The 20,027-nt window shown below is 41.5% G+C and overlaps 1 protein-coding gene across 7 annotated transcripts in view; it reads left to right on the top strand.

Moving 5' to 3' along the window:
* LOC139382360 (RNA-binding protein Musashi homolog 2-like) overlaps positions 1 to 17,188 on the top strand; it is a 330,112-nt gene extending 312,924 nt beyond the window's left edge. For 3 of the 7 annotated variants that reach the window (XM_071126342.1, XM_071126344.1, XM_071126348.1), the window contains 2 exons: positions 5,849 to 6,003; positions 10,220 to 11,845. In XM_071126342.1, coding sequence (XP_070982443.1) covers positions 5,849 to 6,003; positions 10,220 to 10,264 — 200 coding nt within the window. In that variant the 3' untranslated portion in view covers positions 10,265 to 11,845. Of the gene's footprint in view, positions 1 to 5,848; positions 6,004 to 10,219 lie in introns of all 7 variants that reach the window. The other 4 variants (XM_071126345.1, XM_071126343.1, XM_071126346.1 and 1 more) reach the window with 4 other exon arrangements.
* The last annotated feature ends 2,839 nt before the right edge of the window (positions 17,189 to 20,027 follow it).

A 20,027-nucleotide genomic window follows, 5' to 3' on the forward strand; every position in this document is an offset into this window, starting at 1 on the left:
GGAGATTCTCCTGATTAAAATGGTGCCCGACCTAAAAAAATCTAAATATATACATCGTGAGATATTTGGCGAAACAGACCGGTATGCCTCTCCATAAGAAAACAATGGGGCGAGCGCAGCGTTCCAAGGGAAAAAAGTATTTTGGGGCTAGCATTTGATGACAACCAAGCTTGCTGGCCAAACTTGCATAATTAGAAAGAGGAGATTCTCATGATTCAAATGGCGTCCGAAATAAAAAAAAATCTAAAAATACATGCGAGATATTTGGCGAAATAGACAGACATGCCAAAATGTCCCATATAGTAAACAATGGGACGACCTCAGAGTTCCATGAGTCATTTTTAGTTTGTTTACTTTTTAACTATAAACAACGTGTGCAGGTTTCATTGCCAATAATAGTGAAGCAGGCATTGTGACGTAGAACAATAAGCTGGGAATAGAACGTTCTGAAGGCGAGTTGGTGCGTCATAGAACTAATAGGATCTGGGAGGGTGAAAAATGCCCCTAAAATAAGGCCTGTTTTTTCGTGATTACTTCAAACCGATGGCAAGCAGCTGGGAAATATGGTCATATTATGAAACTGGGCTCCACGGCGATGCAATGAACTAGTTTTTATCAGAAAAAAAGCGTTGTTAAATTGTTTTTGTGTCCAGCCTACCCCTGGCGGTTTGCCTGCTATACCCTCATAACACTGCTTTTGGAAATGACTTCAGGATATGTTTAGTTTGATATGTATGTATACATGTCTCTGTCTGCTTACCCACTCCATGTGGAGCTGAGGGAAGGACAGACAGACACCCCGTTCTCATTTCACACAGTTATGGTGACGTAATATACTGTAGTGCCTACAAACATTTAAATGTTTTACATTTTAGTCATTCAGAAGACACTCCTATCCAGAGCAACTTACAGGAGCAATTAGGGTTAAGTGCCTTGCTCATGGGCACATCGACAGATTTGTTCCCCTGGTCAGCTCGGGGATTTGAACCGGCAAACGTTTAGTTACTGGCTCAACGCTCTTAAACGCTAGGCTACCTGTTGCCCTACATTGGCACACAGTACATGTATAAGTGTTACCCATTTTCAGTTCAGTATACAGTTCAGCATACAGTAGTATTGTTGTCAGTACTGGTTTTTGTTTAAGATATATCAAGGTCAATATTATTTATTCTTATCACACCCTTCAAATATTGATCTCCATCCCTTGCTTACCCACATTGCATCTTGTTTGTTGGTACAGTGTATTACTTTTTCATGTGAGGTGATGAACCATAATTGACATGACTGCATTTATATGTATTTAGACTGCTTATTTAAGTAAGGGAGCGATAACCCTGATGAGGAATCTGTCATAAAGAACGAGTGACAATAAATTGAGCTCCCAAGGCTTGTATTTGACTCTTGTTACAAAAGTATGACAAGCGTTCATGAATATCATCATGAATAAGTTGAGCAAAATTTCTGTGGCAAATTTTTCCTGTTGGCTTGACATCTTTCGAGATAATGTTTTGTTGCTGGAATGTAGTCTATTTGATGAGCAAAGAGTTGCAGAATGCATTGAACAGGTTACTTACTATCATAGCTCATCTACTGACAGTCTGAATGATATGGTCTTTAGAAACACACACCTTACTGTTCTTTTGCTTTCCCAGTTCTTTTGTTGGTACCTTAAAACCCTATTTCCTTTGTAAATCTAGACTGGAGCATTTTATTGCAATGAGATCGGGTTACTCTGACCTTTTTAAATCACCAATAGTGTTCAAACCACACAACTGTGCTCCAATGAGAGTAAGTCATGTGTAGTTATTAGTGGGGCTGACAGTGTGGTTCAAATACCATAAATCCTGTTCAACATGGGAACGGCTGGGGGGGATGTGCAATTCAACAAAGTCCACCAATTATGAGAGATCTAGCCTGCTGAATAAACAGAGATAGAGTGGGTAATTGGTTAAAACAGTCTTGTTAGGACTGGGTCACTCTGATAAGAACAGTGCAGCCAGTCAGAGACATTGCTTGATACGACTAAGCAGCAGTGTCACTCTGAGAAGTGGTTTATTTCTCCCTCACAAAGAGGTAACTTTGTCATTATTTAATCTGCTAATGTTAGGGGGAGAAGGAATTTTTGATCTGGTGTGTGTGTCTCGTTGTGTGTGTTTTCTACCCCCAAACAGGGATATCCATAGATAGTACTGTGGCTTTTATACACTTGTTAGAGAGCAACACCGTTACAGTAACTTATTTCACAATCCAATCATCTATGGTGATCATAGACGTGCATCTGTAAAGCGTAGCCTACGTAGCTTTGAATGGGATATTTCATTTTGACACATATTACAATGTGTGGCAAAAATCCACCTCCGTTCTCATCTAGACTGTCTCCTTTCTTGAGCTGGTTTTAAAAACCCTTATTCTCACGAGTCTTCAGATCCAGAGCATTAATAGACTTCCCTTTCAATGAACATCCGCACCAAGAGAAAGCCTCCGGCAGCAGTGGAAAGACTGATTTAATATTCCTTTATTAATGGGAGTGTCACTGAGCGGCGCTCGGAGAGAAAAATGAGCAGACCACGCCATGGGCTCCCGATTTTTTAATTTAATATATGCTCTTGTTTTTATTTATTTTAATTTGTCTTTTCAACACACTAAACAGACGGTCACCTGGTGCTGAGCTGACTGCAGCAATGGCTCAAGTGGTCTAGACAACAATTAGAGTAATTTAAGCCAACCCCATGGTTCCTCTACTTCCCCTTTTCTTTTTTTATTTCCTGCTCTCTCATTTCTTCATTTCCAGTATTATTGGTCTGGGATTTCTCTCTGGCGTCGTGTTCTACTTTTCAAAAGACTGTCTAGCGCTCTTTGCCTCTCTTGCTTTATAGCCATAGTTTTCCCCACATACACTGTCAAGGTCATCTACACTGAGCCAAAATATAAACGCAACATGCAAAGATTTTACTGAGTAACAGTTCATTTAAGGAAATCAGTCAATTAAATAAATTAAATGTGCCCTAATTTATGGATATGACATGACTGGGCACCACAGGCTCAGTCATGGGTGGGCCTGGGAGGGCATAGGCCCCCACCCACTGCGGAGCCAGGCCCCCACCCACTGTGGAACCAGACCCCCACCTGCTGCAGAGCCAGACCCCCACCCGCTGCGGAGCCAGGCCACCACCCACTGTGGAACCAGACCCCTACCCACTGCGGAGCCAGGCCCCCACCCACTGAGGAGCCAGGCCCCAACCCATTGCGGAGCCAGGCCCCCACCCACTGCGGAGCCAGGCCCCAACCCACTGAGGAGCCAGGCCCCAACCCACTGCGGAGCCAGGCCCCCACCCACTGCGGAGCCAGGCCCCCACCCACTGCGGAGCCAGGCCCCCACCCACTGAGGAGTCAGACCCCAACCCACTGCGGAGCCAGACCCCCACCCACTGAGGAGCCAGACCCCAACCCACTGCGGAGCCAGACCCAAACCCACTGAGGAGCCAGACCCTAACCCACTGCAGAGCCAGACCCCAACCCACTGAGGAGCCAGGCCCCCACCCACTGAGGAGCCAGGCCCCAACCCACTGAGGAGCCAGGCCCCCACCCACTGAGGAGCCAGACCCCAACCCACTGAGGAGCCAGAGCCCAACCCACTGAGGAGCCAGAGCCCAACCCACTGAGGAGCCAGACCCCAACCCACTGAGGAGCCAGGCCCCAACCCACTGAGGAGCCAGGCCCCAACCCACTGAGGAGCCAGGCCCCAACCCACTGAGGAGCCAGGCCCCAACCCACTGAGGAGCCAGGCCCCAACCCACTGAGGAGCCAGGCCCCAACCCACTGAGGAGCCAGGCCCCAACCCACTGCGGAGCCAGGCCCCCACCCACTGCGGAGCCAGGCCCCCACCCACTGAGGAGCCAGGCCCCCACCCACTGCGGAGCCAGGCCCAGGAAATCCGAATGAGTTTTTCCCCACAAAAAGGCTTTATTACAGACATAAATATCCCCCCCCCCAGTTAGACATACTGATACATTCTCTGAAACGACATTGGAGGTGGTTTATGGTAGAGAAATTAACATTGAATTATCTGTCAACAGCTCTGGTGGACATTCCCGCAGTCAGCATGCCAATTGCACACTCCCTCAAAACTTGAGACATCTGTGGCATTTTGTTGTGTGACAAAACTGCACATTTTAGTGGCCTTGTATTGTTCCCAGGTGCACCTGTGTAAAGATCATGCTATTTAATCCGCTTCTTGATATGCCACACCTGTCAGGTGGATGGATTATCTTGGTGAAGGAGAAGTGCTCACTAACGGGGATGTAAACACATTTGTGCACAAAATTTGAGAGAAATATGGAACCAACAATTTACATGTTGCGTTTATATTTTTGTCCAGTATAGATTGGCTGTTCAGACTTTTGCCCGTCACACATTAACGCACAAACTCTTCTGTCTCTTTCTTCTCTCTCTCTGGGTGAGCTCTGAGATGCAGAGGGCGGGTAGTGGGCCCCATCTCTTTAATGTGTGCTCTGTCTCTCTCTCTCTGTGTGTGTGTGTGTGTGTATGTGTGTGTGTGTGTGGGGGGGGTGGGTGACTCGAGACTCGATGATGCAGTCTTTTAGCAGGCATTACCCAGGACACCCTGTGTAATTTCCTGGCTGTCAGGCACCAGCTAGGCCTGATACCCCTGACACCAAGGGAAAGATAATCACCATCATATATTTAAAGGAGTAGAGAGAGAGGGCCTCTCCTAGTGACAGGTGTTGATTAGATAGGGGGTGTTGTGCCCAAATCCCCAGAGCAATTTACTGTATGAGAGGGATTCATAAACTGGCAGTAATATTTGACGCTGGCGGACGCAAGACGCAGCGCGAGGGGGAGAGATGTAAAAAAGTGATAAGGGGAGGGACCCGAAAAGAGGCAGCTCACTTTTCCTCTGCCATGTTTTTACATCCTATAGGATCTTGAGATGAGTTCCTTCAGCTGCTGTATAGAGAAATAGCCTTCATATCTTCCCTTCTGCGCTCTTTTATAGTTTGCATGGAATATGAATGCTTAGAGTACGTAAAAGTAGAAAACTTGTTATGCATGAGCATCCTAATTTACATCTTCTTTTAGAACCATGTTTAGTTGGAGCTGGTCAGATAGCTTGTAGAATATGTATCCATTTTCCATATGTATATGTTTATACAAGGCTCCTCAAACAAACGGCACATTTAAAAAAGGTTCATCAATTTCTGCTTGCGTTACATTCTATTTCAACTGGGGAACAAAGCATTGAGCCTAATAAGTGTATACATAAACTATGTACACTCTTCCTTCTTCCTCTCTAATGTTGTCATTTCCTGTTTGACTGTAGTGTATTGAGTTTTGTGCTTTGTGTTTTCCAGCCCAGTATTACTGTGTATGGAAAAGGCTATGTGGACACTCCTGACTTGCAAACCGATATTTAATTTCAGAATTGATTAAAATTAGGTTAAAGGGAAAATCCACTCAAAACTATATTTTGTTATTTTGTGTCATCATGATAATGTGGCCGGGGACACTTTGCTTCTTGGAAGTCCAACATCTTGAAAACTTGACTCCTGACATGCAAAACATTTTGGGTTTGTATCAAAAGTGGACTAATGAAAAAAATACCAAAATATAGTTTTTGAGTGGATTTTCCCTTTAAGGTAATGGTTTGGTTAAGGTAAAGGTCAAGTTAGTCGTTTTGCAGTTCACCAGTGTTCTTACAGTCTCTCGCACTGTGAATGCCAGGTCTCAACCTCGTACACAGCTTTTATCCATCTCTGCACACCACCAGTCCTAAATATCTGCGTTGCTCATCCCAATTTTGGCTCCCCCGCTTACCTCCCTTCGTTAGGCACCAACCAGGCCCGGCCCGGAGCCTTCCCTGGCACCAACAGTCCCGGGCCCGTGGCTGACCTCTATGGCACTACAAGCCAGGACTCCGGCGTGGGCAACTACATTAGTGCTGCTAGTCCCCAGCCTGGCTCTGGCTTCGGCCACAGCATTGCTGTAAGTATGGCCTACTCCAGCAACTCGTCCACCTCCTCTAATACTGCCTTCACCTTCTCTGTGCTGTCAACCGTCATCCTTATGCTCAGAACAGGAGAATTCCAGATCTAGCCTTTGAAAGGGTCCTTGTTCAAAGTGCATTATGTAAATCAATTGTAACCCCTTGTGCGTTCAACCACTGTCGTCAGAATATTTTCTCAATGTCCTTTGAAGCCACTGACATTCATTATCCCTGTTGGCTCCTTCAGTCTGGGACCTTTGACGAGGGTATTGATGGATTTTAGCTGACCGTAGAAAAACCACGGAGGCAAACCTGCTCCAACTAAGATGGATGATTAACTTAAGGCCACACAGATAATTAATACAGTTCTCCCTGTTTGAACTCCTGTCCAAAACATGAAGGTGTTCTGAAAACAGAATCAGGCTTTTTGTATGTTTGGCCCTTTGAACACCTTGTCTTCCAGTGCGTTCCTACCATGTTAGAGGAATTGCAATGGAACCATGTCGGCACATAAAGCACCACTCTGGAAACAGAGAGGACTTGCATTAGATTAGCTAACTGCTGAACCATCATTTGGAATTTCGAATCGGAATGGAATGTCAACTTCCACTTGACTTTGACAGTTTCAACCTCAATAAGTGAAATGTAGGTTGACAAATAAGAGCTTGTCTATATTTCAGAAATGACCGGAACGTTGGCACTCAAAATCCCTAGTCAGAAATATTTCATGCTGTTGCTATATATGGCTATCCCAACCTACATAGAATTAAATGTTTCTCTTCAAGCTCAGTTTTTATGATTTGTCTTATATATCAAATATGTATTTTTTTGACATTTGTTGTTGAAGTTCAGTTTCACCTACATGTTGGGTTGGGTGACACATTCGCTTTGGAGAAGTACTTACATTTACATTTTTTCCCACCCTTGATATCATTGCTGAAGTTGTTTTGTGATTCTGCTGGTGATTTCATTAAAACATGTTAGCATGAATATGATTACATTATAGTTCTACTGATCCATGCAGCCTTAACAAAACCTTGTTCACACAATACATACACAGTACAGTTAGACATCTGAAGCTAACAACATTAGTCTCCTGCTTTAGCAAGCATTAGGCCCTTATCATCAAGCAAATGATCCCAATGGCTATAATGGATCCTTATTGGTGGTGAATGCAGAAAACCTTCAAAAATGTTTACATGCACCATGTAGAGAACTGCTGTAGGGAGAACTGGTGCCAATTACTACTGCTGTCCACTGCTGCAGAATTCAGTTGGTTTTAATCACTGCTTCTTATCAAAGAAAAAAGATATTCTTAGTATGTACCACAGCAGTACCCCAGCGGTAACATGCTCTTCGGTGTCCATGTGCACGACTCTTTAGAAATAGGTTGATTTAATTTATGCTGCCTATAAAGAGAGCTCTGTTCTCTGACCCACCTCTGTGTGGCCATTTTCCATATTCAAAATGAAAGAACCAAATTGGGACCTAAATGCAGTTCCGATGGCCAAAACGAACCTGACTTGAGGAAATTAATGAGATACATTTACATTTATGCTAGCAGCACATCCTATGACTAAAATATACTCACCATTAATAGGTTTATTTTTTGCCTTTTTCCCTGAAATGCATACTGACACAGGTACTAACTGTACACTTTTAGGGCCCCTTGATTGCAACCGCTTTTACAAATGGATACCATTGAAACCTAACAGGTGGTTGGTTGCCATCTCATTCGAGGTATTATGTCATTTATATAATATTTTATAATTTTTTTCCTATTCTATTTTCGTTATTTCTGTCTGATTTAGTTCCTCTCCCTCAAAAAACAAGACAACACTTTTTACAGGGTTTCTACTCATTGCTTACATTTCTACATTCTTATTTTGTATATTTGTATATGCATATTGAAAACCCTTTAAAAAGTGAATGTCATTTTCCATTGTGACATCATCCTGGGAGTTGAAATGTACATTTCTAACTTGTAACGCCCCGACATTATTTCCCCCAATATTGTCACTTTGTTACTCTGTTTCCAGAAGGCTAAGCATGTATTCCGTTAAAAGAAATTGTAAAAGTAGTCTGCAAAAGAAAAGTGTACTGGGTTTATGCAAACCTTGCTGTTGCTTTCCTCACTGTTGCTTTCTCTTATGTTGTCGATTTATATAATGTAGCTAGCTTTACACTGGAATTCAGCAATCAACCAAGAGTCATAACCATATCTAGTGCTGTGGGTTGGCATTAGCTGTTTAAGAAATAAGGCCGGAGGGGGTGTGCTATATGGCCAATATACCACGGCTGTTCTTATGCACGATGCAACACAGAGTACCTGGATACAGCCCTTAGCCTTGGTATATTGGCAATATATCACAAACATTGCTATTATGAACTGGTTACCAATGTAATTAGAGCAGTAAAAATACATGTTTTGTCATACCTGTGGTATACGGTCTGATATACCACAGCTTTCAGCCAATCAGCATTCAGGGCTCGAACCACCCTGTTTATAATCTGGGAACAGACTCTGGTTTCTTTGCCGTGCTACTGTTTAGTATATGGACACTGGTCTGAGTCTGGAGCTAGAGTTGTGAGTGAGGTGGAGCTGGATCTGTGCACTCGTTCAGCTTTGGGTAATTTCCTCCGCTCGAGAACACAGCATCTCTACCCTCACCGCCGCTGTTTATCGAGTAGCTTTATGAAAACAAACTTTCAAACATACTGTAATTGTCTGACTGTGTAGAAGCCATTTAGAAGCCACATCAGCGAAAACGTGTGTGTATAAAGTGTATTTGTGAGCAGTTTGAGTACAGTATGAGAGGGACAAGTGGAGTGTGTGCGTGCTTGCGTGTGTGTACTCTGAGTGTGTCTCTCTACAGGGAGAATCTTTGCCTTAGGGCAGTGTTAGTCACTGCAGCAACCCAGCTGCAACAGTCCTCTACACCACTTCAAGTTTCAGTCTTAGGCACTCTGATTTGTGTGGAGTTAGATCAACCCAGACAGAGACACTCCAGTCCAGCTCTCCTCTGGAGTCTTATTCATAAAACCCTCTGTTGGACAGATGTTTCAGACTGGTGGAAGTGATTGCATGGTGTCACCACTGATCTAGTGACCACTATGAAGCACCCTATGTAGGACCCTATGTACCCCTGTGTAGCCCCCTGTGTAGCCTCCTATGTAGCACCCTGTGTAGCCCCCTGTGTAGCCTCCTGTGTAGCACCCTGTTTAGCCTCCTGTGTAGCCCCCTGTGTAGCCCCCTGTGTAGCCTCCTGTGTAGCCTCCTGTGTAGCCTCCTGTGTAGCCTCCTGTCTAGCCTCCTGTGTAGCCCCCTGTGTAGCCTCCTATGTAGCACCCTGTGTAGCCCCCTGTGTAGCCTCCTGTGTAGCCTCCTGTCTAGCCTCCTGTTGCACCCTATGTCCTTTCGTGTATTGCTGTGAAATGGAATGACGCGACAGATGTAGTCATCAGTTTCTCTAGTTTTCACCGTATGTATTTTTGCCTGATCACCATGGGTCTGGGAGGCAGTGGGTGTACATTTGTTGTTGAAATGCACTGCTAGTGTATATAAAAGCACAGCACCACACAGCACAGTGGAAGCCATCAGAGAAAGCAACAGAGTGAAGTGCAGTTTTCTGTAAACCTGCTTTTAAAAAAACAAACCCCTCATCTAACTGGTAGCTGGCCGGTACTGCTTGTCTCTGTGCATGCTAGGAGTGATGTCCTGTCCATGCCTGCTGCCCCTCTTCCATAAAGCTCTGTGTCGTGTGGTAGCAGGGATACTGCTGGTACCGTATGTTGTGTCTGGGCTGGTGTCTCGCTGCCGTGACCATCCTAGCCTGGAATCCTTTCTTGAAGTGAAGCAGAATAATTGAGTTTGGATTCCAGGCTAGTGCCATCCATCTTTCTGGAAGTGAAAAAGCTCCCATGGGATGTAGCACTCGTTCTGCTCTCTCCACAGCAGAGGCTGGGTTTGAGATGATTCAGTTTGGACCATCTGCTGCTTCAACCAATTCGAACCTCTGTCAAATTGGTTCTACCATCAATCAAATGTTTTAGAATCAAGAGAAATGTAAAATGAAGAGATACAATGGCACAGAAGAAAATATTGGCAGTTGAGGGGAAAAGCTGTCAGACATGACATACTGTATCAGTGTTACAGAGAAGGGGGAGCTTTTGGTTTTAACTACTGGCTTTGAATGTCTCCGTTTCCCATTCCAGCAGAGTATTTCAGGAGGCCCGGGGAAGACCGGGCGGAGTTTTTAACTGGCTATGTGAACAGGTGATGCCATCCGACGCCAAGCACTACAGCATCAACCCACAGGAGGAGAGTGGAGGTGGCACCACGTGAAGAAGAACTGAAGAAAATGTCAAAATCATCTCAGAAAAAGAAACTACAATCTGCTGTACTATAATCCTAACCTGGTGTTCACATCCATAATATCCAACTGTAACCCAGTAACTTTGTGTAGGATTTTAGTTGTTTTTACCTTTGAATGTTCCTTATTTTAAATCAATTTAGTTTATTTTCTTTCTTTTCAACGTAGTCTTCAAATTAATAAGGAAGATTCATTATATTTTTTACTTAGGATCAAAAATACACAAATATTGGATACTATCTTAAATGAGTAACTATTTATGTAAACCATTTATTTAAAAAAAAATGATTGCTATGTTGCTATGGTTGTTTGTTTTCACCCTTGGTAATGGAAAACATTTCAGGTGTCAGTTTGCACATACAGTGCATTCAGAAAGTATTCAGCACTTCACATTTTGTTACGTTACAGCCTTATTCTAAAATGTATTACATTGTTTTTTCCCCTCATCAATCTAAACACATTACCCCATAATGACAAAGCAAAAACAGGTTTTTAGACATTTTTGCAAATGTATTACAAATAAAAAACATCTATAACATTTACATAAGTATTCAGAACCTTTACTCAGTACTTTGGTGAAACATCTTTGGTAGCGATTACAACCTCGAGTCTTCTTGGGTATGACGCTACAAACTTGGGAGTTTCTCCCAATGACGCTACGAAATGGGAGTTTCTCCCATTCTTCTCTGCAGATCCTCTCAAGCTCTGTCAGGTTGGATGGGGAGTGTTGCTGAACAGCTATTTTCAGGTCTCTCCAGAAATGTTCGATCAGGTTCAAGTCCAGGCTCTAGCTGGGTGACTCAAGGTCATTCAGAGACTTGTCCCGAAGCCACTACTGCGTTGTCTTGGCTCTGTGCTTAGGGTCGTTGTCTGGTTGGAAGGTGAACCTTCGCCCCAGTCTGAGGTCCTGAGTGTTCTGGAGCAGGTTTTCATGATCTCTCTGTACTTTGCTCCATTAATCTTTCCCTCAATTCTGACTAGTCTGTCAGTGCGACCATCAGGTTCCTCTTCACCTCCCTGACCAAGGCCCTTCTCCCCAGATTGCTCAGTTTGGCCAGGCGGCCAGCTCTAGGAAGGGTCTTGGTGGTTCCAAACTTTTTCCATTTAAGAATGATGGAGGCCACTGCCCTTGGGGACCTTCAATTCTGCAGACATTTTTTGGTACCCTTTCCCAGATCTGTGCCTCGACACAATCCTGTCTCGGTGCTCTGTGGACAATTCCTTCAACCTCATGACTTGGTTTTTGCTCTGACATGCACTGTCAACTGTGGGACCTTACAGTGGGGCAAAAAAGTATTTAGTCAGACACCAATTGTGCAAGTTCTCCCACTTAAAAAGTATATACTTTGTTATATACCCTTTGTTGGCAATGACAGAGGTCAAATGTTTTCTGTAAGTCTTCACAAGGTTTTCACACACTGTTGCTGGTATTTTGGCCCATTCCTCCATGCAGATCTCCTCTAGAGCATTGATGTTTTGGGGCTGTTGCTGGGCAACACGGACTTTCAGGTTGAGATCTAGAGACTGGCTAGGCCACTCCAGGACCTTGAAATAAATGCTTCTTACGAAGCCACTCCTTCATTGCCCGGGCGGTGTGTTTGGGATCATTGTCATGCTGAAAGACCCAGCCACGTTTCATCTTCAATGCCCTTGCTGATGGAAGGAGGTTTTCACTCAAAATCTCACGATACATGGCCCCATTCATTCTTTCCTTTACACGGATCAGTCGTCCTGGTCCCTTTGCAGAAAAACAGCCCCAAAGCATGATGTTTCCACCCCCATGCTTCACAGTAGGTATGGTGTTCTTTGGATGCAACTCAGCATTCTTTGTCCTCCAAACACGACGAGTTGAGTTTTTACCAAAAAGTTATATTTTGGTTTCATCTGACCATATGACATTCTCCCAATCTTCTTCTGGATCATCCAAATGCTCTCTAGCAAACTTCAGACGGGCCTGGACATGTACTGACTTAAGCAGGGGGACACGTCTGGCACTGCAGGATTTGAGTCCCTGGCGGCGTAGTGTGTTACTGATGGTAAGCTTTGTTACTTTGGTCCCAACTCTCTGCAGGTCATTCACATTCACTGTGGTTCTGGGATTTTTGCTCACCGTTCTTGTGATCATTTTGACCCCACGGTGTGAGATCTTGCATGGAGCCCCAGATCGAGGGAGATCATCAGTGGTCTTGTATGTCTTCCATTTCCTAATAATTGCTCCCACAGTTGATTTCTTCAAACCAAGCTGCTTACCTATTGCAGATTCAGTCTTCCCAGCCTGGTGCAGGTCTACAATTTTGTTTCTGGTGTCCTTTGACAGCTCTTTGGTCTTGGCCATAGTGGGTTTGGAGTGTGACTGTTTGAGGTTGTGGACAGGTGTCTTTTATACTGATAACAAGTTCAACAGGTGCCATTAATACAGGTAACGAGTGGAGGACAGAGGAGCCTCTTAAAGAAGAAGTTACAGGTCTGTGAGAGCCAGAAGTTTTTAGGTGACCAAATACTTATTTTCCACCATAATTTGCAAATAAATTCATTAAAAATCCTACAATGTTATTTTCTGGAGAAAAAAAAATCAAATTTTGTCTGTCATAGTTGAAGTGTACCTATCATGAAAATTACAGGCCTCTCTCATCTTTTTAAGTGGGAGAACTTGCACAATTGGTGACTGACTAAATTATTTTTTGCCCCATTGTATATAGACAAGTGTGCCTTTCCAAATCATGTCCAATCAATTGAATTCACCACAGGTGGACTCCAATCAAGTTGTAGAAGCATCTCAAGGATGATCAATGGAAACAAGATGCACTTGAGTCTCATAGCAAAGGGTCTGAATACTATTGTAAATAAGGTATTTTATTTTTTATACATTTGCAAAAATGTCTAAAAACCTGTTTTTGCTTGGTCATTATGGGGTATTTAATCAATTTTAGAATAAGGCTGTTACGTAGCAGCATTTGTAAAAAGTCAATGGGTCTGAATACTTTCTGAATGCACTGTACAAGAAAACTGACATGAACTGATTATGGTGTTGGTGTTAATTAAATTTAAAAAAATAGAGTGTAACTAATAAATCTTCTAGCTTTTTTTGTTTATTTTAATGTTGTTAATTACCTATTTTGGGCAATAAGAGGACTACAATATTTTCACAGTCCTTTTTTACAATTTTTTTGTTGTCAGGAAAAAATAACCTTTCCTTTTAATACTTAGTGAATTCAGATTTTAAGAAAAAAATATATAGCTGTAAATATTATTCAAGTCACTGCATATAATCGTTTCAGAGAGAACCATATTTTTGTGATGGTTCATCATAAAAGGCTGTACTGTGTAAGAGCGCAACTGTCAAAGACGAGGACATTTAATGCTCTTAAATCGTATCATAATCCATTTGTAGCACAAAATTCCATGATAACCCCACTGAGGACTCGATCCTACAAGAACACTGTTGGCTTGCTCTGTAAATACTGTTGTCTTTCTTACTGTGCTAATGTCATACCAGCATACTGTTGTGTCTTCTACATGGTGAGCTCAAAAGTGCACAGCTTATAAAATATGACAGAAGGTTAACACTGGACATTGCTACACAATGTCTCTCAAAGAGGACACCAGGTCAACTTCTTCTAGACACTTGCAAGTGAAAGGCTACTTACTGTATCTGTCACTGAGATTTTTGAAGTCAATACTATATCAAAAAAAGGACTTATTACAAATCCAAAGCACACTTTTACTTTGTATTAGTTTGAAAATACCAGATGTATATCCAGAGACAATTCATACCAATCTGCATGTGTTGATGTTACATTTTGTTGTTATGATTATCTTAATTGTTTTGTTTTTCTTATTAATGCTATTTATCCATTTTGAACAGAGCACCTACTTTCAATATGACAGGCAATATTTCAAGTCAGATACATTTTAAGTCAATTTATTGGAATGTTTTCTTGAACTGATTAGGAAGGCAAATATCTATGATTACCTCAGCCCTGTGAGTTTTGTCTTAGATGAGATTACAAAGTAATTTATTTGAGGCTTAAACAGATTGAAATTATGAATGGATTATGAGAACAAGTTGTGGCACCGTGACAAGGAAGGAAAGTGACCATATTCTATTTGCACATTTCAAGTGTTGGATATTTAAAATGGTCTTGATAAGATAATACATGAAGGATTGTTTTTTTAAGAATAACTTTTTATCCCCATTAGAGATTAGACATCTTGGCTGTTGCAATTGGAAAACGTTTTTTCTGCCCAAAGGGCATTTATTTTCCTAAAAATACGAAAGAATCCATACATAATCCATAGATTGGAGCATTTCGACCTAGCCAAGTCACCGTAGTCACCACAGTCATTTCCTGTAGGGACTGGTTTGCTGAGATGGAGAAATGGTTCCTCTATAAAAGTTTCAAATTATATTTGAAGAAAGGATTGGATTAATGTATATGCTGTGCAGATTTTGTTTGTCTCATTTCACTCAACAACCAGGTGAAGCAGAATGCTGGATTCTTTTAAAATAAAATGGGGACTTGTTTAAGTAATAATAAATAAAAAAAATAATAAAAAAATAAAAAACATGTATATTACCAATTCAAAAAAGAGAAAAAAGTATGTTCCCTTGAATGATTTACATTTTTAATCAGAAGGATTTGTATCAATATTTTTGTGGTTGTTAATGATTATATTAATAATAATTATTATACTAACAATATTAGAATGTACTGTACATCCATCCGGTTTTTCTCCATCCCCTGTCACCTTATACAGTAATCTTATGTTGATCATCAATGTATTTCAGTAATATGTGAAAAAAGTAAACTTCAAATGACCTTGTAAGAGTGCCGTCTTTGATGCCAGTGTAGTGGTTTATACACTTATTTGTTGATCTCTCTTTCCTCCTCTCCGTCTCTCACTCTCCCAATGTCTCACTCTTTCTCTGTCTCCCTCTTCTAGTATTAGTGGTAGGTGTTATGTAGTTAAGATGTAGATGTAGCTATTAGAAGATGTAAGACCAGTAAGGATAGAACTTTCTCTTCTTAATTACCATATTTTTAAAAAGAAAAGCTGACATTAGTTTCAACATCATTTGTCTATTTATTTTCAGTTGTACTGATCTCACATGGTTTCAACTAACCAAAGCAATCATTGAAGACATTTAAATCAAAAATTGCTGTAAGACCGAATCGTAAACAAGGCATTGATTGGATCCCCACCCTTGAATGTTTCAAAAAAATGGGTGTGCCATACTACCTTAAAAGCTAATACTAGATATGCAAAACCGTTTTATTTGTTATTATTTCACAAGAGGGACACAAGCTATAATTATGATTGAGCATAATGGATTTTATTACATAACAGATTAATGATAATAAAGGTCATAATAACAATAACTATTATAGATATAATTAATCTAAACTCATTTTGATGTTTGTACTCTTAACCTCTTATATCCCAGTGGCCCCTGGCACTACTATTTTTGGATACAGTTTATTTTATTTTCGGTGTCTACTTAATTCATTATTAAGTCATATTAATTCATACTTTAGTTTGAGTTAATTATCAACGTTTGAGAATGTAGTGAATTATTTTTGTACTCATGAACCATTGGAAGCATATTTTTACTTTAATCAAAGCCCGGGTATCATTTACATTGTAGATTCATTCATACTCCTGCTCTCACGTGCTTAGTCTTCATTTAAGTCTTCTCATTCAAATGGTAGCCTGCTTGTTAGTATAGACATTTGCACTGTGCAATAACTTAATCTTTAAGACCCTCCTGCTAAAGGAAAACAAGACAGTGCAAAAGATATTGATGAGTTGTTATATGAAGGGCTTATTGAAATGATACCTATAGGACATATTTCATTTAAGCAATTCATAGAACCACAGAGAGTTGAGGTAGGATAGGATGTATGCATTGTTCTCATGAAGACTGAGCCAAAATTTCGAAACCTGTTGGTAAACGTGACATTATTGCAGCAGAATGTACCCACCGAGAGCAAGTGTAAAGCTCAGTGGTACATTGCAAGAAACTATCTCTGTTTTAAATATCCCTCTAACAATATCACTATACCTGATTTGCCATTTGATTAGAGTAAAAGTTGGCTGGCTGTCCATTCAAAATAGTTGATACCATCTCTATTAGTTAATAAAAGATTTCAAATAGATTTCACAGCTTGGACTTTAAGGTAGCATGGCTCTGTAGTTGCTATACTTTCCCTTCACATGGACAGCAGTTTACAGCTGATGAATGTTGCACATCTTGCTAGACTACTTAATCATTGGATAATTGTTGGTAAAAAAAAAAAACTAAACTAAAAATATATAGATATAAAAAAGACCTGGAAGGTGTTGGATGATATATTGGGAGCGTACTACCGCAACCATTTAAACTTGAATCTTGAGGCAAGTGCTAGGCAATGGCCAAACAAACATCCCATCACTGAAGTAACAGACACACAACGCACACGTACCTACTGTAATTACAGGCATATAATGTTAGTTAAGGATATATTATTGTGTATGTCTATTTGTTGAGGCTGAACCCTAATTTCAGATTAAATTAACTCCCTGCTGACTGAAATGTTTACGTAGGCAACACTGTTTGTATTATGTTTGTGTCACACTTAACATTATTATCATGTTTTCCCATGATGCAACATGGTTGGACTGTAAAACGTGGGCTTTAGAAGCTGTGACTGATACTTTAGGGTAAAGCATAATATACAATTATTTCAAACGGGGAATTGTCGGTTAGTGAGTAGCATGGCATGGGCCACTGGTAGAGCAGAGTATGTATGTATGTGTGTGTGTGTGTGTGTGTGTGTGTGTGTGTGTGTGTGTGTGTGTGTGTGTGTGTGTGTGTGTGTGTGTGTGTGTGTGTGTGTGTGTGTGTGTGTGTGTGTGTGTGTGTGTGTGTGTGTGTGTGTGTGTGTGTGGGTGGGTGGGTGGGTACAGGGGGTTTAGGGAAGCGGTACAGTCATTAAAAGTCCTGTGCATCTCTGTGGACATTTGTCTTACTGTACATTTGACCTGACCTTAGCTGAGTCTTTTCTTCTCTCATGCTCCCTCTTGGGTTCGACCTCTGATTGCCTTGCCCATTCCTAACACTTGCCCATGTTTTAATGTTAACAGACTTTTTACCGTGAGAGCTGACTGATAGGACTGACGTCTGAAAGCATCTTTCAGGTCTTCTTGTATGGCTTGCTCAAGCCCTGTTGTAAAATATAATAAAGTGGATGGGGGTCTCTCACATCTCAGATGTGGAAAGTATAATTTTATATTTGTATTTTCAAATAATTATAATAATAAAACTTGTTTGTGAAAGGTTTCCATGCTCTACTGTGGTGCAGAAATCGATGTGTTTGTCTGGAAAAAATGTAAATAAACTGTTTTGAACCATTTCACTCATTGTTTTTATTTTAAATGGAATATTGTTTAAAGATGAATTGGTGTGGGATTAAACCTTTTGAGTTATTTGAAAAAGAATGTATGCCAGAAGATGCAACAAAATAAAAATGCACAAAGTTGAATATAATGGCCTATAGTGTGTGTATTTTTATTCTGTGGTACACTTCCATTCCCATCCCGAAAAGTCAGAGATGTTCACGGAAGAAATTATAAAATAAAATAATTCATTTTTTTAAATGTTTTTTTATCACACACTATTTTAATCATAATTTATTCTCTAGACATTTATTACCATTATGAAATTATGAAGTTGCCATTACCAGATAGTGATCATACTGTATGTTAAAATATGCAACAAAATGACTAAAAGTATGTGGACACCTGCTCGTCGAACATCTCATTCCAAAATCAGGGGCATTAATATGGAGTTGGTCCCCCCTTTGCTGCTACAACAACTTCCACTCTTCTGGGAAGGCTTTCCACTAGATGTTGGAACATTGATGCGGGGACTTGCATTCATTTAGCCACAAGAGCATTAGTGAGGTCCGGCACTGATGTTGGGCGATAAAGCCTGGCTCACAGTCGGCGTTCCAATTCATCCCAAAGGTGTTCGATGGGGTTAAAGTGCAGGCCAGTCAAGTTCTTCCACACCAATCTCGACAAACCATTTCTGTATGGACCTCACTTTGTTCACAGGGGCATTGCCATGCTGAAACAGGAAAGGGCTTTCGCCAAACTGTTGCCACAAAGTTGGAATCACAGAATCGTCTAGAATGTCATTGTATGCTGTGGTGTTAATATTTCCCTTCCCTTGAACTAAGGGGCCTTGCCTGAACCATGAAAAACAGCCCCAGACCATTATTCCTCATCCACCAAACTTTACAGTTAGCACTATGCATTGGGGCAGGTAGCGTTCTCCTGGCATCCGCCAAACCCACATTCATCCGTCGGACTGCCAGATAAGCGTGATTCATCACTACAGAGAACACGTTTCCACTGCTCCAGAGTTCAGTGGCAGCGAGCTTTACACCACTCCAGCCGACATGCGGCTGTTCGGCCATAGAAACCCATTTCATGAAGCTCCCGACGAACAATTGCTGACGTTGCTTCCAGAGGCAGTTTGGAACTTGGTAGTGAGTGTTGCAACCGAGGACAGACGATTTTTACGCACTTCCGCACTTGCCAGTCTCGTTCTGTGTGCTTGTGTGGCCTACCACTTTGCGGCTGAGCTGTTGTTGCTCCTTGACGTTTCCACTTCACTATAATAGCACTTACTGTTGACCGGGGCAGCTCTAGCAGGGCAGAAATTTGACGAACTGACTTGTTGGAAAGGTGGCATCCTATGACGGTGCCACGTTGAAAGTCACTGAGCTCTTCAGTAAGGCCATTCTACCTCCAATGTTTGTCTATGAAGATTGCATGGCTGTGTGCTCGATTCTATACACCTGTCAGCAACGGGTATGGGTGAAATAACCAAATCCACTAATTTGAAGGGGTGTCCACATACTTTTGTATATATAGTGTCCATAAATTGACATATGTCTGAAACCGATAGAGTGGTTATGAAACAACTGTTTGCATTAAAGGTGTAAAATAACATACTGTACGTACTTGTACACACCTGACTCTATAGACTGTGGAGTTGAATTCCATGTAATGACACGAATCTTGGGGCCACTATCAGGTAAGGGAATTAAGTCAGGCGACACTTCAAATGTTTTTTCCTCAAGTTTTATTTCAAGATATGAGCTTGAGACTTCTGTTATGGATACAAGCATGAAGAGGAGAGGGATGGGCTACAGAAATAAATCAATAAATTCCTCAAGTCCTCATTAGAACCTATCTGCGGTTTGTTGGTCCTCTCATTTATCAAAACATTTCACATCATCTGTTATTGTCATTTTCTCAGGGAAAACACATTTGTCTGTATGTGGATTGAGCTCAAAATGTCTGTCACTACCTTGTCTGTCTGTCTGACTGTCTGTCTTTCTGTGAACCACACAGCTAAGTCCACCAATGTCCTACCACAAGACTCAAACTCACAACTTCAAAGGTGAGTTCACAAAATGTCTGGGGAGTGGGTGCAACACATCCAGAATGGCTCTCTGAGTGATATCCATCACACACAAGGAGAGTGTTTCTGTCCTCACAGGGCTTAATCAGGAACTGTTTTACCTGAAAATGTAAAAAGCAATGTGTGCTGCCAGCGGAAATGTGTCATTTTTAATTTGAGCCGCTGTCCCATTTTC

Source organism: Oncorhynchus clarkii, chromosome 24 (genome assembly GCF_045791955.1).
Source record: "Oncorhynchus clarkii lewisi isolate Uvic-CL-2024 chromosome 24, UVic_Ocla_1.0, whole genome shotgun sequence".
In the NCBI taxonomy this organism is placed as follows: domain Eukaryota; kingdom Metazoa; phylum Chordata; class Actinopteri; order Salmoniformes; family Salmonidae; genus Oncorhynchus; species Oncorhynchus clarkii.